Source organism: Rhipicephalus microplus, chromosome 1, assembly GCF_043290135.1.
Source record: "Rhipicephalus microplus isolate Deutch F79 chromosome 1, USDA_Rmic, whole genome shotgun sequence".
Taxonomy (NCBI): Eukaryota; Metazoa; Arthropoda; class Arachnida; order Ixodida; family Ixodidae; genus Rhipicephalus; species Rhipicephalus microplus.
In genome coordinates this window covers 108,941,749-108,960,624 of record NC_134700.1, presented here as the reverse complement: position 1 = coordinate 108,960,624, position 18,876 = coordinate 108,941,749, and the positions used below count along the sequence as shown (strand labels likewise).

Sequence of the window (18,876 nt, the reverse complement as noted above, 5' to 3'; positions counted from 1 at the left end):
GTTCGACAACGCCATTGACGCAGACATTCCCCCTCTTTCATCACCATCAAATTGCTCTCCTTGAAAAGTTTCACTGTTGTTTTTATTTTCAACGACCTTCGTTAGACCGCACCACCAATATCAGTCATACTATTGACACCTGCTCGCACAGGCAGGCACCTGCGAGAGCATCGTTATCTGCAGCATGCAGATGGTCTCCACGTGTGAGATTTTCGATATTGGTTACCGTCCCGACCGTGAGTTTTCTCTAACTAATGTGTAAATTTTGGAGGCCTTAACTGCTGGTTATTGATTCGTATATGTGGCTTCAGTTATTTTGCTAAGGACCTATGCCGCTCAATTGTCATGGTGAAGTAAAGACTTAGAGCAGAGGCCTTCTGCTACAACACTAATCGACTATCGAAAACCCTGCTTGAGAGGTGCAGGTGGACTTTATTGAACAAGCAAATTTATGGTCGTGTCCAAAGGACACGCACACAGAGAATTTGAAGAACTCTATAGCAGCGCACGTTCAAGAAAAAATGCTTATGACCATCTGGAACTTGTGTTAAAATGAACAAGAGTATCTCAGTTTTATTCACCTCACTGTAATGAACCACGTAATGGGTTTGCTGCTCCATTTCTTGCTCATCCTGCTGGTTAACTAATGTGGCCTTTCCAGCTGTAAAAAAAGACGTTTGTGTACGTCGGGCAAACCATTTTTTTTTATTTTCGTCTTCTTGGGGTGAACGGAATTTAAAATATGAGAGCTAAATTTACTCATGTCACTTGAAGAGATAAAAAAGAAATGTATGTTAGCAAAATTGAACTGATTTGTCCAAGTTTTCTTGATGAATGAACTTAACGACGTGATGGAAGAGCTATAAGTCGAGGTCGAAATACGTAACTATACTTGTAACGTTAAATGTAAAGCCGGTAGCAAAGCCTGTTTCTCAGCTACGACAGGAATTCTTAAAATTAGCCTAAGTTGCTCACACAATAAATCTAGACGGGAAAAAGTACACTATTCTCTAAATCTATGTGGGCAGATTAGCAGAGCCTACGTAAAGTATTCATCAAGAAAGCATTGCAGCGGTCATAGGAAAAGCGGTCGGTACAAACAACCATATAATGTATATGTATGAAGATACACAAACAGCCATAAACGCTCACGAAAATACTTCTGGGCAAGCAAACAAAGCGCAGCATTCAAGATTCTGCGGGCGCGTAAGTCCTCTATATGTCGGGTTTAACAACGGTGCACGTGCGATCAATGCCCATTCGTCCCATGTTTGTGTCCGCCGTACAGTTGAAAAGTGGTGCGAACTCCACCACGTGTCGCAGCGGCAGATTCACGCGGTACTCCGCGGGTAGCCACCGGCCGTGTTGCTCCTTGTATACCTGGTCACTGCTCTCGCAGTTGTCGAGAGCGTAGTACACAAAGAACAACGCTTCTGCTGATAGATCCGGCAGCCGCTGATACCTTAAATCTACGTTCCACGCTCGCCGAACCTGCACGCAAGCATGGTTACGAAAACGCGTTAGTGAATTGTTTATGCGGCTTAATGCTCTGTTGTGAGACGTCGCAATATATACTAGCCCATGTTTTGTACCGCCATAAAACTCAGTGCATTGATGATTGACTACACCACAGGAGCTGATATGTTTGACTCTTTGTTTTTGTTTCCTTAAATGTTTATATTTATGTACGCTTCATTTGTATCGATTGCATTGTTCCGCTACAATGGCCCTGCTTCCTCATTGCTGTAATGCGACGTAGTTGTGACGGCACCAATGCTTTGCAGCACAAGTAGTCTGCTGCATATCAGATGCCTTGCCAATCAGCCCCGAAGACTGACAGGCGCCAATGCCAGATGAAACGCGCAAAGCCCTTACCTCTTTCTGCCAGCAAGGCTGACTATAAGAGACCTCTGGATCTCTGAAATCTGTCAGTGACGGTACCCTGATGAAAAGCCCCCAGATGGTTATCTTATTGTCCCTTCTGCCCGCAGTCTTGGCGCAGTTGCATGAAGGTAATCGGACCACCAACTTCAGGGGTCGGTTTGGTGGTCCGGCATATCAGCGCCCGTTGCCTCTCTCAACAACCACTGCGAACAGTGCGCCTTCACCCACGTGAATCTTGGAGGAACTTTAGCCTCCACAGCTCTACCTGTACGTCCCTAGCAATCTCTCATAGTGGTCTCGCTCTACCTCAATCGCCAGACATTCCTCCTGGTGGAGGAAAATTACCGAAGGTACCCCGAGGTGGTGACCCTGAGAAGCGCAACAGCTCAGACATCAGGCAGGCATCGGTGCTCTAAAAAGCATCTTTTCCCGCCATGGTGAGAAGCAGACAAAACAAGTAAAGACCTAAACGCATGCTGGGCCCGTTGTCCCGCATATCCGTACTTCTTCCTTGCCTTAAATGCTCATGAACACAGAGTGTGACGACGTCGCCGCCGTGTCGACGTCATGCGCACTTCTCTCGCATCTGATTCATGCCATTGATACTCGACGATATCGCACCATACAATCGAAGGCAATAAAGACGTATTCAGAGCCGCGATGCGAGCTATTGAAAGCCACAATTGCAGACGCAAAACACGTAGACGTATAATTCAGTAAAAAAGATAGTGTGGTAGATAACTAAGACACGCGTTTCCTTGAAAGCAGTTAGTGATGTGCTGCCATCTTACAGCCGGCATAAAGCAGCGTAGCGCAGCTGCTTTTGGCCAGAGTTACCACTCTTATTTTTATGTTACTCTACGGCGAGCTACATGTATTGCTCATTGCCCAGTGGATTGAGTGGGAGGCAACAGCCCAGTCTAACAGCGCTTGCAACACAGATTGTAGGCGGGCTGGTTGATACATACAGACTGTACGTTAATTAGCGCGTGAGACAAGACAAAGACACTGTTAGCGCAGTGCACACGTGCACTGCGCTAACAATTGAATTTTTCACGAGACGTGAAAAAATAAAGATAAAATACTCGTCTGCCAGCTATGATTCGTTACTAAGTTTTACAATCGATGAAGTCAATGCGGGAATGCTCCCGTTAGCTGTCGGATGATGTTAAAGCCCCTTATTTGGCGTGCTCTAAACAGCTGCCGCAGTAGGCATGCCATGTTTTTTTACATAAACGAGGACCGCATGCGAATAACGCTTTCTTTTTAACGTCAAAACATGCTGTTACCTGCCACAGCTCCTGAAAGGCTCGGAAGGCCAACTGCAACGCTGCCGTTTGCTGCAGGATCCTTCCCCGCGATATAGCAGGACCCGGCATCATGGGACTCCGGAGAGCTGGCGGCAGCTCCCGCAAGTCCCACTCGAAACACTGCAGCAGCGTCTCGACCTTGCGCCGTGAGGCATCGTCAGGCTGCCCTTGTTCGTCCACAAACAGGGCTTCCAGTAGGGCGTAGTAAAAGCGCACCGCGTAACGCGCCATCTGCAGCGAAAAGCCCGCGCTGTTGCCCGGCACGGAAGTGTTAAACAGTGCCGTCGGAACTTGCACACGACCCAGCAAATGGTCGTAAGTGGCACGCACTGACGACGGCTGCAAGGGGTCATCGCTGCTAGCGATGTGACCTGTGGAAGAAAATATGCGAGAGCAATCGTTTCGGTGTCGATTTCTGTACGTCAGCAAATGAAGAGTCATTTCTGCATTTTCCAAGATAAGATAACATTTTGCACATGCCACAAACAGTAACTTTTGTTCCGACACTGGATGTCCCGAGAATGAACAACTTGTGGAATCGTTAACCACCACAGTGCTTCCATTTAGCAACGTGGGCTGCTCCAGCAAAGCGGTATTCTTTTCGTTAAGTAATTTGAAGATTATTAAAAATACCTGGCACTTAAAATTTTCATATTGAAGTCACTTTAATTGGGGCACGAGGCTTTTACGTGGTAGTTCTTTCAGACGCAAATATGATACACTCTGTCCAAAGGCAAGGTAGTTCACATAGTATAATTCGTGGGCTCTAAGTATTACCTTCAATGATAGAAAATACAGGAATGCGTTGTTTTGTGTGAGCTTCAGTAAATAATGTTGATCTCTCTGTAATGAAATATGCCATTCTGTAACCATGAATCTTCAGTCCTTGCAAAGAATAAGATATTTGCTTGCCGTTTTTCGTTGTTTTTGTTGTGCTCGTTCACAGCAAAGAAAAAATTATTCTTGAGATTGCTCCTTTGACGTGGCACGTCGAGCAATCGTCGCACATGCCGGTGTCTATAGCAAAGTGATCCTATGCAGCACTACGCAGCACATTGAGATTCACTGGCAATTAGCTATCCACTCAAGAGTACACTGCGTTTCAAGCCATTTCAAGAAAAAAGCAGCAACAAAAGACAACCAGTGCCATGTCATGGACCATCTCCTACACTCCAACAAAAAGACGGAAGGAACAAAATCATCCTTTCCTAAAGAGATCATCAAACCACACGTACCCCAAAGACTGCACAGCCCACCAACTACCCACAAATCGAATGCGAAACAATACCCTATCTCGACGACCCCTTCACAGTCTGAAATTCGGGAAGCGTTACAAAACCTCAGCAGTCGACCGGCCCCGGGTCTTGACAAGGTAATCAACCGCCTGTTGCGGAATCGAGACGACCAAGTCATCACGCAACTCAAAAATGGCATTCACCAAATGTGGGAAACTGGCCAGGTACATGAACAATGACGCACCGCACAGCCTCGGTAATCTTTCTCACAAAGTCAAGTAAACCAGTAAACTTCGACAATCGACGTCCTATTTCAATAACCTTGGGTATAGAAAAAGTAGCTGAACATGCCATCCTTAACCGTGTATCGCGTTACATAGAGGATCTTGAACTCTCTCTTTTAACATGGGCAGGTTCTGTTCACACTTCCCAACACAAGACGTCATGCTATTGCTGAAGAAACAGATCTTCAACCTAAAAACGAGAGATGTCCATAGCATCCTCGCTCCCACCGTTTCATACTGGGATTCATTGCCAGCCTCTGACTCAAAAAAGATCCCAGGCATACAATCGTTCATTTCTACAAGAACGAAAAGCTCCGCTTCTAATATGGCTATTTACATCCGACTCTAACACATTAGGTTCCAACGGGGCACAACAAGGGACAGTCAGTTCTTTACTCCTTTTTAATATAGTACTAAAGGGACTGTCTGACTAACTCCATGGCATACCTAACATAAACCATGCTACATACGCAGATGACATCACTATCTGGTGCCCGAGAGGCTCCTTGTCAAAGTTATAGCAGGCCCTTCAAACCACTCTCGATACCACAGAAGCATACCTCAAAAACAATGGACTGCGACTGTCACCCACGAAATTAGAGTTGCTACTATATTGGCCATCTCGCCAATGCGTTCGTAATTTAACGCCCTTATATGAGCTACCCATAGCGCTACAGGTCAAAGAAGGGCAACGAACACCCGCGTGGACTCCATACGTATTCTCGGCCTCCTAGTCGAGGCCACTGGCTGCCAAGCACGAATAATATCACACATCAAAGCAAAAGCGGAAAACATGCTCCGACTCATTCGGCGAGTCTCGGGTCACACGCGAGGCCTTAAAGAGGCCAACATTCCTCGCATATACCACGCGTTCTTGATGAGCCACATCAATTACGTCGCCTCTGCCCACAACTGGACTGAGGTGAAAAAGATGAAACTAAACACACTCATGCACAAAAGCATTAAACAAGTCTTTGGTTTACCTCAAAACACGAGTACTTCCCGTCTCGACCAACTAGGCATGCACAACAACATCGATGAAGTGATCGAGGCCCAGACCACGGCCTAAGTAATCCGCCTTTCCTCCTCCAAGGCAGGCCGCCGATTTCTAAGTGAGGCTGGCATGGCCCCACATCCCTACCTTGAACGCGCAGTAACCCTCTTCAGAGCTGTCCGTGCTACCTATATAGCAACCCCATTTCCGCGAAATGTTCACCCGCAACATAACAAAGGCAGACACCTGGCCCGCGCTCGCGCAGTCCTCGACCGTACCGCTGCTAATCGCAGCTCTACCATTTTCGTCGATGCGGCGCAGAACAATACCTCCTCCACCATCACACTCGTGGTAGTAGATGGCGACGGAGTCCTACGCTCAGCCGGCTCGGTTAAGCTAGCAATGAGCGCCATAGCGGAGCAGGTTGCTATAGCTCTAGCGATGATCAACTTCTCACACACCCATGTGTTCACAAACTCTCGCGCCACCATTCGAGCTTACGAAAGTGGTAACATCGCTCGAGAAGCAGCCCACATTCTACAAACACGCAAATGCATGACCTTGCACTACCACGCTTGGTTTCCTGGCCACATGGGCAAACACGTTCACACACAGCAACCCAAACTCAACAAAATGGCTCATGATCGAGCGTGAGAACTTACCCACCATGACGATCAATCAGCCTCCGAAGAGCTTGGCCCAGACGTAAAGTTTAATGGCTCTTTACTCACCTTCCACGAAATTACCTCCGACTACCGAAACGACTTAAGCCAATACCCTTTGCCATATGCAAAGCTCAAATGCCCGCACGAGGTAGCCTTTCGCATGCTACAAACGAGATCGTACGCATCACGGAGCCGACTCAGCCGTTACAACTTTGACATAGATTCACAATGCCCAGACTGCTCAGGAATGTACTGTTCCCTCGAACACATGCTCTGGCAATGTCCCGCGTTACCTCGGGGACCTCTCGCCAGTGAGTCCGACCGGAAGGAGGCACACAGGAGCCCCAATCTCCCAAATCAACAAAAGGCAGTCCAGAGAGCTCAAGAACTGGCGGAACGCCACCACGTTCCCACCCCGACTCGGGTGTCGCCTTCAGTAGCGGCTGCGGGGATGTGCCTCGTGGACACCCTGGTGGCTTAAACTCCTCAGGACCTTTAATAAAGTTCTTGACTGACTGACTGACTGATACCCCTTCGAAGTATACGTGTATAATATACACAGAACACCTGGACGAAACATTGCTTTTATTTTATGTATGTGACAACCATGGATAGAAATATATGTTGATCCCGGCCTTCGAATACATAGTTTACAGCTTTTTAGCGAGTGTGTTCCATCAGCCTTGAAACTAGATACACAGTTTTGACATCTTTACCTTCTATCATTTCACGACCATCTCTTGAAATCAGCAATAAGATATGATTTATGTCTTTTTTCTTAGTTTTAGCTATGGCTCTGCCTATAGTATTAAGGCAACGCATGAATATACTTGCAGCAGAAGTTTCCCGTTTTTCTGGTGAGTTTGCGTCGGTCTGCTTCACGTTGAGTTATGCAATCAGTAATCACTTATGTAATCCTTTTTTGCAATCACTTATACATCATTCTCATTGCCTTTTGCAAGCAGTTTTCTAAATAATTGCTGCGCTTGCTTTCAGCGATGGTAACTATAGTTATCTTTTCTAACTATCAAGTAATGCTTACCTGAAGCACACAAAATGCAAGATACTGTGCTCAATATTATGTTATCCTTCCATGCTACGACGTCTGCATATTAGGTCAGTTTTTATTAGTATGGCCCAAGTTGTATTTTAGTTTCGTAATATAACGTAAAAAACTACATTGATGTTTGTAGGCAACCTTAGATAACCACTCGATCATCGCCATCACCCATGTTCGCACCGGTGGTGATTAGATCTAGCAGTGAGGACCACTGCGCCTACTTGTTTAAGGTGTGTGCGCGGGAGTGGCGTGTGGACCAGCGCGGCTAGCGATGAGCGGCGCCGGCGTGGAAGTATTCGCGGAAATTCAGTTTACTCATTTGTTCCCCTAGCGTTAATAAAGCTGCGTTTATTGGTGATTTTTGCAGGTAAATCTGTTAGGATATCAGAGTAATAGACGTTTTCTACGCCGCAGTTGTCCGCTGCCACCGCTGGTGTTGATAGCCGCTATCAGGTAAACTAGAAAAAAACAAAACAAAAAACCACAAAGCCTGCGAAGAACGCACAGCATTGTCACAGCGAGAGCTGGAAGGGTGGCCCTTCTAGCGTCTTGTTTAAACACTTTTATACAAACTTCAGGCACACTTGCACGGCACCCACTACAAGATAAAACAATTTTCGTTAAGTAGTAAATGACGCGCTAATCCGTTAGTATTTGTCATTGTTCCTAGAAGCATGGTACTCACTACTCACTTTTAAGGCATTTTGTTCACTTGGTTGCTGCTGCGGCTGACGACAACGCAGAACTATGTTACGCAATTTGTATTGTGTGACGCCTATTTGTTACTTTTCTCTTCTGCAACGCTTAATTACACGTATTAGCGTGAATCTATAACCGACATGAAGAATGCATAAGGTGAGATTGCAATGGAGTTTCCAGCACGCGGGCGGCTCTGATGTAAAATACTGGGCTCTCACGCAGAGGGTCCCGTTTGAAACTTACTTTATGGTGGGTATTTATTGATTTCTTTTTTCTTACTTTGCGAGATACCGGTTAGCAACACCAGCGGCGCTGCTATAATTGGCCCTTTTGATCTCATGACAGCTTTCTCTGTAAGAATATCTAGGAAAGAATCGGGTTCGAACCCGGTTCCCCTGCTTGGCAGCCCTGTGTTCTGCCGCTGATCCACGCACCGGTTCTTGAAAATCTTTGGCAAACGGAACCTATATGTGTTTCATGTCAAGAAATCAATCACGTTTAGATGTGTCAGAAAGCGTTGTAGAACCATAAAGTGACAACCAGACGTCACACAATGTGAAACGCCTACAAACTGTGTCATCGAATGCTGCCAACTTCTTACAGAAGGCTAAGCCATAATTCTTTAACATTATCAGCTGCAACATCATCAAACTCCAGATGATGTCTGAAATGTGTATATTAAGTATCACGCTTTTCCGAGAAACGAATAATGGCGTAGCGGGTGCTTCCATTATTCTCAGAAATTATCACAATTTATGAATATATAGCGAGTGCCATGGAATCGCACCTGAAGTAGTTCTACCTAGAGTGTTCACAGAAAAAAGTATCTAGAAAGGCTCTCTTGAAGCTTTCGCTGTGACACTCATTGGGTAACTGCTGCAAGCACTCTTCCTTGATGCCCACTACGGTATTCATAAAAATTTGAGTAGTAGGCCGGCATTCACTATGCTATTTTTTGTCATTCTTCTGAGAAGCGTGCTATGTGCGAAAGTATTGCGAGGAATTGTGTGCCTATTGTTCATGTAGTGGCTAACGACGATTGTTCATGCTTAAAGTGGGTACGCACCACAGTTAATAGCTGAACAAAAGCAAGCTTTAGTAATGGGTTCAAGCATTGCATAACCCACTCGTTACACTATTCGCATAGTGCGACGCCTGGTTGTACTTTTGGTGTTCTAAAACGCCTTATTACTCACGTTAACGCGATTCTTTTACCGGCATTAAGCTGGCCTAAGGCAAGTTAGCGAACAAGTCCCAGGCATAGGCGTGGATCAGTGTTAGATACTGGGCTTGCGCGTAGTGGACCCCGGTTTGAGTCCCACTGTGTCCTTTGTACTAGGTTTTTTTTGCTTATTTTGTGCGAAATGGTTACAGACACGGGCGGTGGCAGTGGACAACCACGGCACCTTGCATGGCACGAGTAGTGATCTCGTAGCAGCTTTCACAGAAAAATACAGATCCTTGGTATGCTCGAGCAAAACAGCGAGCCTCAGGGTGGAAAAGGGTCGAAAGCAGCTGCCAACAAGGTTGTACGCGTGAGACTAATAACAAAGTGCGCTCGCTACGCTTATGACCTTGGTACAGTAAATCATGCTAGAAAGGCAAAAGTTACATAGTTGTGACAAGGCATGGTGATTGCACTCGTATAAAGTTGTGCTAAAGCTATCAGCGTGATTGACCAATGTCCACACTTTCAACCCGCGAACCGGCATTAGAATGTGTATACAGTAAAGCTCACCCGCAATGATGTGCTGACATGTGGCCTGGCGTTGAGCCCGGGACACCACTCGATAGAACTCTACAGGACTGTCGGTGCGCCAAGACATGTCCGGGGATGCACAAGAGTCATTAGTATTCAAATATGTCGAGGGACCCAGCTGAGAGGCTCGTTGACGCTTGATTTTGTAACGGTTAGTTATTATGCGTCCTTCGCTCATCCATCCCAGGTGACCGATGTTGCGCGCAAATGCGTCCTCAAGCTGCGACATCTTCTCTGGCACGCGCGCATCATACTCGGCGTGCCTGAAAACTGCTGCCGAAAGCTTGTTGAAGCAGGCGGGCATGATATGCTCCACCGCCAATGCGCAAAGCATGGTCGAATTCGAAACGTCTGGTAGTGTCCGCCCACGCATCTCTTTGACGAACAGTTGCCGGAGATGCACGAGCCGTTCTGGTAGGAAGGCTGACAGGTGAACCACGACCAAGAATCCCATATAATTTATGAGTGCGCGGCAAGGAAATGCCGGCATTACTCTTGTCAATTCACCAAGCAGGTATTCTGGTTCCCTCAGTGTGACCAGCGTGGTAGGTTTTAACTTGATAGCTCCACCGAAAGCCGTGTCCAGAAAATGGGTAATATCAGCGTCCAATACCGACAGGTTTAAAGCAACAGCTGATGGTTCATCAAATTTCGTTCCGCCAAAATCAACTATGCTGCGGCATGCAAGACTTGATCCCAGCCGCATGAAAACATTCGTAATTTCTTCGAGAATCTCAGATTTGGGTGCTTCCGTAAACTCGAATGATATGTCGCGCAGCGCGGCCCGAAAAAGCGATATGACCGCTGGTCGTGGGGGACCGCTGCAGGAGAATAAGCGCGTAGGCTTTCGAAGCTCAATGATCACACTGTTAGAAAACTGGTGACCCGCGGCTAAACCTACCTCCAATATAGTGCTGAGGCCTAAGTCACGAACGAGCTCTGCGGCGAAGTTCCAAACGTCTTTCGCCGCTCCATTCGAGTCACGAGGCCATTCGCGTATTGTCCAGCTCTTGAACAGTTCCTTGACGTCGTTGGGTGCTGTGTCGGCCTTCTTGCGATCAATACACGCCTCGTAGACGGCAGCCGCGACACGTAAGTCGTCCGAGTTGCTGGAAGCGAGTAACGACAACAGATCATTATCGAGTTTATCTTGGATTATGGTGTCACTGGAAACCACAGCACCCGCGCCCGCCGTGCTGTACAGGATATGCGCCTGGGTCCACCCTCCACAAACATATTCGTAAAAATTCTCGCAAGCGCGTTTGCCATTTGCCCCGAGTAACGACTTCAAGTAATCTGCTTCGCGGTCGCAATACTGAGAAGAGCAGTAAATGATATCTCGCGCAGTAGATGGTAATGGTGAGGTTTGGGTCGTCACTGGCAAAGGCACATATGTGGTCAGTGAGTAGATAAGGGCTAACAGCAGCATTGGAAGAGCGCCAACAAGACCCAAGGTGCATCCAAGGATGGACCAAGGCGGTCCTTCTTCAGCCAACACTGGTGCGACGCGAGGCTCACTCGACTCTTCTCGATTCACGAAGCGGTCGCTATTCTCAGACTCTTCTTCGTGGCATTCCGCAACCTCCAGCGCTTCTAGGTCCTGCTCGCTACTGCAATGGCCTTCTTTCTCGGCAGTCATTTGAAGTGCGTGATTTTCTGATTCATTTTCTTCCTCAGCTGCTCCGTTTTCTTTCTTGTTTAAAGTGCCACACGTGGAGCGCCCTAATGCCTCTTCTGAATTTCTTGCAATTGTAGACGTCAGGTTTTTTTGGGCAGGTGCAGTAGAAGTTACTGCCGTCACTTGTGCCGATGAAAGGCGGGAATTCGTAGAGAAGGTGCGTTTCGTGCTCTCCGCGACAACCGTGGTGGAAGCCCGAAGACATTGGGGCGCTTCGTCAACTACACTAGTTGTGGGTTGAGATAACAGCTCAACTGGAGATCTGAATACCACATGTACTTCACTTAAATCAGTAGGCTCCGACTGCACCAGCGCATCATGAGCATAAACTCCACATAGCTCAGGCTTCCTGGACTGATACATTCTATTCGGTTCATCTCGTTTGATATGAGACTCTGCTTCTTGCCCTGCTGGCTTCGTTTGTTTTGAGGGCTTTTCTTGCTTCCACGATTCCCTCTCTGCTGCACCAATGCCACTGCCGGGAACCTCTAGTTTGGCATCCGACCAGACTACCTCTGATTTCACCTGCTCAGTGGCCTTCAGAGCAGCTTCCTTTGATGAAGCTACCAGCGTGGGGAATTCTATACCTCTCCTTCTTCTTTTCTTCTGTTTTTCCGCAGCTGGCGCAGCATTGTGCTTCAAGGTGGCTGTTTCATTAGTAGTCACTATCTTATTTTTGTTGCGGACCTCTTGTATCCATGTTCTCAGTGTATTGAAATCGCTCTTTTTTGCTTTCTTCGCTTGGTGTCCAGCCAGATGGTCCTCGAACTTCGCTGTTCCGTCTTCACCACCATTCGTTCGTTGTTCAGGTTTCTGTGGCGACGTTACCGATATATATTCACCCTCGCCTCGACATCCTTGTACACCCACGCCTTCGCAGCTGAGCTGATTGCTACGTTTCATTGACACAGGCCCTTTAGGCGTGGTCATACTCAAACGCTTAATTTGAGCGTATTGCGTAATTGTCTGCTCAACAGGAGTATTGCGAGGACCTCGCAGTTGTGCTAAGCGCGAACTTGGAATGCGTGGATGCAGTGGTGTCTGTTCTGGACGCCCACGCAAATGTACACTCACACTAACGTTAACGCCACGTGGGTATACTAGAGGCGTCATAGGAACACTGCCTGGGGCATTTGAAGGACGCCCTATGTAATCAGGATGGGGAATAAACCTGGGTGCCGCAGCTGAAGGTGCCGCAGCGCTCGGTGCCGCGGCTGACCGATTCAACCTGTCCAAGTTCATAGGTGTGCTGGGTAACGGTGCAGCTGCATTTGCTCGCGGTGGTACAATTGACCTTCTTTTGGGAGCATCAGTGCCAACGACAGGGGTAGCTTCAAAGTCAGAAAACACGCCACCCGTTTCAGAATGGTCTTGTTCTTGTAAAGGCACAGCCACGGTGCCTTGTTCATTTGTGGTAGAAGATATCTCTTTCGTCTCTTGGGCCTTGTCGGTTCCCGAAGTGGGTACGCAGTTCGTGCTTCTGGTTTTCTTCCCCTGCGTATGTGCCACTTCCGTTAACAAAGTTTTAAGAGGGGAAATCGCCTGAAGTACATTCTCGTGCACCTGGTACAGCGTATCAGCACCAGCTTCTTGTAAGCGGTCCACTTCAGAAACTACTCCCGGAAGCACAAGACCTTCTTTACTAGACCATGCTTGCAAGGAGGTGGGTGATGTCGGACGAATTGTTATTTCTAGGCCGGATGTGACAATGGTGTGCTGATTGCCGACAGCTGTTACTTGAAGAGGTGGCAGTGCAGCATGTCTCTGCTCGGGCAACTGGTGTACAATAGGAACACCGCTTATATTACAGTCATCGAGAGCCACAGTGGGTGTTATGGGAACTTGTGATTTTTGTCCTAGAATGGCGGAAGGAAATGACGAGGACCTAACCGGAGGTGCAACTGCGGGTGAGGGTGCATAAGGCTCTGACGCGCGTCTTTTAGCCGGAAGAACCACGGCGTTCGAAGTGACATGTTGCTTCCCCGCAATGCCACTGGACCCACGCCTGTCCGCTACGACAGGAAGCGAGCTGTTACTTGATAGCCTTCGAGTCATTTCCCACTTGGGCGGAGCTTTTCCAACGCTACTGGCAGACGGCTGGCGACTAGGAGTTCCCGCGTCCAGTGGCCCTGTTTTGGAAGCCGACATCGGCTTCGTGCTTGCATGCACTACAGTTGACGTATTACCGATTCCTGCCCGTGCATTTGATGTAGCCGACAAGGACGACTTCCGCCTTTGGGAAGCCGCTGGTGGCAGTGATACAGATGCTGAAGAGGCGGCTTTTGTTGCGGATAAAGGTTGCAGGCCATGTTGGGTAAATATTTTCTCTGTGCATGATTTCGTAGCATCCAGTTTTCCCACAGGCGTAGGTATTCTAGCTACCGACACACGTCGCATTGACGCTGTTACTCCGGGATCCTTCACTTGACCTGCAGAAGTCCTAGTAACCGTGAAAGATCGGGCTTCTGAAACTCCGGCATCATTGTGAGCTAGTTCCCCGTGCACATTAGCCAATTCGGTCAGCACTGCAGTGCTTATTGTTGATGGGCAAATGAGACCTCTTCCACCACTATTAGCAGTTGTGTGGACAATAGCAGGCTTTATGACATCACCCGTTAAAGCCAGTACATTGGCTTGAGGACCTACAGCTGGTTGAGTTAGTGCCACCAGCGTTTCTGCGGAAGTGCGTTGTGGTTTCAGCAGGCTCGCTCCTACCACTGACGCTTGATGGTTTGCTCCAGCATTTTTTAACCCTACCTCGCCCCTTATTAATTGCAGCCATGCCCGTGGAACGTCTCGTAGGACTTTATTAAGAGCCACAATGTGTTCTACCGGCACAGTTGTAAGTGGTCCGTGATTGTTATTTTTACTTGGAGGTTCCTCTTTTATTGTCAAATTTGAAGAGACAGTGGTGATGGGCATAGTGCTGACCGTTTGAGCTTGCGCGGTGGGTGTTTGCAGTGACTGGTTAGGGTCTGTTGGCGCTAAAGCTGATTGCATGTGGTAAGGCACAATAGCATCGCAGGGTGAGACAATCGATGAAGCAGGACCAGATGAAGCAGATATGGACTGCCTGCTTCGTGACACGGCAGAATCAGGTGTGACGGCAACTCGGTCAGGGCCAGAGGCCACGGGAACCGACTGTTTACGTTTAGATTGTGTGGTAGCTGCTGGAGGGAGGACAGGTGGACCAGAACCAGATATTGTGGAAACAGACTGTCTGCGGTTAGTAATAGCAGATGGTGCGTGAGGTAGTGGAATGATGCTGGATGTGGTCGAGATAGACTGTCTACGGCTAGACATAGCAGAACTAAATGAAGTGGGGGCTGTTTGTACACAGCCAGATGTTGTAGGCACAGACAGTTTGTGACTAGGAACAGCAGGAGCAGACTGTACGGGGGCTGGAGGGGCAGGGCCAGATGAGGCAGAACTAGACTTTCTGCTGTGAGGCGTGGCAAAAGCCAGCGATGCAGGTTTTGTTGGGGCAGCTGTGGATGGTGCAGAAACAGATGACCTACGTCGTGAGCTAGCTCTGCCAGTTGGTGGCACAGCAGACGTGGCAGAACTAGACTTTCTACGCTGAGACAGAGAGGCTACAGCCGCTGCAGCCGCCGTTGGTCCGGAAGTTGCCAAACTGGAAGTAACTAGGCTACCTGCAGTGTCTACAGGTACACACAAGCCTGATACCTTCGGCCTGGGAGAATGCTGTCCTTCAACCCCCCAGTGCTGACCAGGCGCATTCTGTGAGGGCACAATATCAATGACAGTATTCGGGGCTGGTCCGGCGGAGGCGGAAACGAGTTTGTCAGGTGTGGTCACATCATCAACGGTTGAGCAAGGTATAGATGCAGCAGAAATATCTGCGCCCTGGAGAGCCACGTCGGAGCTTTTTGAACCGGATGCCGTGTGCCCTGGGACGTGTGCGCTAGATTTTCGGCGTTTTATGGTCGGTACAGGAAGATCCTGTCCCGGTACACGATGCGCTGACGTCCATGCTACTGGTTTGGAAACCGTCATGCTATCACCAGAAGGCTTGTCAGCCAGGCCCTGGGTGGTAGGAGTTTTATTCGATTCAGCCTTCGACAGTGGTTTCAAAACCTGTTTTTCAGGTGGTTGAGGTGGAGGTGGCGGTGGAGGTGGCGGTGGAGGTGGCGGTGGAGGCGGCTGGCTCCCTACGATGCTGCTTCTGCCTGCCTCAGCGGAACTCTTGCCTTGGCCCTTAATAAATGTAGTTTCAATCGTGATATCACGGTTTCTTTTTCGGTTAAGCATACTTCCAAACACTGCACGAATTGTTGAGGTGAATGCACTGGCCATATTAGAGCGCCTAGAGTCTACGGAGACCTCCACGCTTGCAGGCTTTCGTACAGAGAAATCGTCTATGCTGGGCTTCTGGGTGAAGCTGTCGTAGCTCAGCGTAGAGTCCATTGTAGATGAAGAGTGATAGATTGGTCGGTTTGTGGCTTCGTTCCTATCGGACGCCGAGAGGTGTACATTCATGCGCAAACGCACGCTGTCACTGCTGCTTGTGGGTGACGTCGCAGGGCTTATGAATTGGCTTTGGTTGAAGGCCGGCGCATCGTAAGATGTATTACCAGCTGACCATGGCGGGAATGGGGTCCTTGATGAAAAGCAAGCCACATCACCCAGGAAACGCCCCACCTGCAAACATGAGGTGTGCAATGAGACCAATTTGCCTACCCAAACATTAACCTACTCCAAGAAACTATGTGAGTACATGAAGGTACATCACCAATCCATGTTCACTCATATTACTTCCTGCTCAATTCAAATAAGCGATTCATGGTCACAAGTTTGCACACATATATTAACAGTGCGTTTCTAACAAACTTGATATGCTGTTAGTAACCGTGGCGTTGCCCCAAGACGCTTTTTTGCAGTGTACGCGGATTTAGGTGCCCATAAAGAACCCCAAGCAGTCAAAGTTTCTGAAGTGCTTCACTATGGTGTCTCTCATATTCGTACTGTGGTTTTGGCGCCTGAAACTCTAATGACTGTTGTTGCAAAACGCTGCAATGCATGCGGATGCTTCACGAAGCATGACTGAAAATTATAGAGAACTATCTTTCGGACTAATCTCTTTGCATCACGCATTGCCTTTAGTGATATTGATCCGAAACTAAATAATTGTGCTTGACTGGTAGGAGTTTCAATATTTATAGGTTGCAAGTGACATTTGCTGTTTTCATTATTGACAAGAACGGATTTAGATTGTTAAAAACAATGTATGAAGTGACGCGCGGCGATATAACAAGCTGTCAGTAATGCACGCATATGCGCTGTTTTACATGTAAAGTCACCTTACTGTTCTTTCCTATGTGTGTGCAGTGACCACAAATAACCGTACCTTGGCAACACAAAATAATCGTACCGAAAACACGCCAGAAGGCGCGTTCTCTGAACGCCGTGCTTATACATATAATATCATGTACATGTGAACTTCTTCCAAGCACGCACAGTTTGCGCATTGTGTTCTCTAGCAAAATAAATAACAAAACAACAAAAAGTGCTAAACCCTATAACACCAGAAATATATTATTCACCGATATGGCTCTGTTACGAAGTTTCTTATTTAGAGTGCTGCTTGTGTTTTTTTTCTTTCTTACCGCAATCAGTTACGATCAATAGCATATTTGTGCTGTCAAACACGTGACTGCCACGCAGAAGGCCTTGTGCGATTTTCACTCGAAGACTTTTTATTATTTAATAAGTGCGGAGCACTGTAGGGCACGGGCAGCCGTATGCCTTGACATGCTGCAGTCGTCGCTTGGCGTAACGGAAGCGAAATCACGAATAGGATAGCTATCCGGCACGTCAGCTCACACAACGGGATTGGAGCTATGCCTATACAGTCGGTCCAGAGAGCCCGTCATTCGGCGGTTAGGCTGGTACGCATATAGGAGCGGGATACGGCTACGCTCTGAACCAGTAGCGTTCCTTAGGACGCAAATGTACATCTGCATCTGTCTTTCGGCATATCTGCTGGTCGGTCAGAGCGTGCGCTCGGGCATAGGAGTAGCCTTGTTCATCAAGCGCATTCATGACGAAATAAAGTGTGATTGGCGTAATCCAGTCAAAACCATGTGGAAAATTGAAAAAGGACCGAGGAAGAAATAACTAGAGTGACAAAACAAGCTAAAAAGTGGAGAAAAATTTCATTCCCCAACCTTCCAAAGGCTCGTGGGACACGAATATTCCACAATTCCACAATATTGCGGTTGCTTTCGCAATCCTTGCCTCCCTCCCTCCCGAACTTACGTTGCTTCATGTATCAGGAGCTGCCCGGTATCCTTGTTGCTGTGGTGTTCATCGGCGGAGCGGCGGCTGAGTCTACCCCACAGCCCTGGATGGCAGCTACGGCGCCCTTCCTTGACATCCACTGATGCGAGCTGACACGCCGGATACCGTGCTTGAACTGCGGACAGGCCACATGACTGCGTGGCGGGGAGCGCTTCCGGATCCGCCTTACGAGGCCGATAAAAGGGAGCATCTCGGCAGCCGTCAACTGGGGTGCGGCACTCTTCTTCTGGGCACGAACTTACGTTGCTTCATGTATCAGGTTTGTTATTTGAATTACGCAAAATGTTATCGCACGAGTAATGTGATGCTTGTAAGAGTGTTGTGCCCCATTGATAGACAGAAGTTGTGCTTGTGCATTGACACTGTTTGCAAATACTTGGTTGACTCTGTTTGTGTGCTAATCTGCAATGATTGTTCTTTGTTGGGGGAGGCTCTATTGCTACTCTCAGAGGATGTAGAGTAAACCCAGGCCCTATGAACTCAACCGAAAAAGAGCAGATGGCGAACATTGAGAAGATCCTTTTGGATGTACAAAGTAGTCAGAAAAACATGCTTACTAAACTTGCAGAGATAGTGGCGAAGCAAGCCGACCTGAAACAGAAAATAGACAGCGTGATACCAAAATCAAATGTAATCGAGGAGCGCATTAGGATTGTTGAAATATCCGAAAGAAAGAGGCTAAGCTTGACGATCTCGAAAACAGGAGCCACCGGTTAAACTTAGTTTTCTTTGGTGTGCCAGACAATGAGCGCAAAGAAACATGGGAGAAATCTGAGAGCCTGGTTGAAGGTATTTGCAGTAACGTGCTCAAGCTTAGTAACATTCCGATAGAAAGAGCTCATCGGCTGGGGTCCTTCACAGAGGGGCGAATTATGCCTATCGTCGCCACCTTCTCGGGGTGGAAAACCAGGGAAAGTGTTATGCGTAATGCTCACAAATTTAAGAACACCTCTTTTAGTGTATCCGAAGACTTCAGTCATGCTGTTC

General features: G+C 47.9%; 1 protein-coding gene across 1 annotated transcript; it reads right to left on the bottom strand.

The window, feature by feature from the left end:
• Positions 1–279: 279 nt before the first annotated feature.
• Positions 280–18,523, bottom strand: LOC142796430 (uncharacterized). The gene is made up of 4 exons (XM_075887031.1): positions 17,848–18,523; positions 9,870–16,230; positions 3,174–3,565; positions 280–1,491 (listed from the first exon to the last, which is right to left on the bottom strand). The coding sequence occupies exons 2-4, from the start codon at positions 16,066–16,068 to the stop codon at positions 1,216–1,218; spliced, it is 6,867 nt and encodes a 2,288-aa protein (XP_075743146.1). The 5' UTR covers positions 16,069–16,230; positions 17,848–18,523; the 3' UTR covers positions 280–1,215.
• Positions 18,524–18,876: the final 353 nt, after the last annotated feature.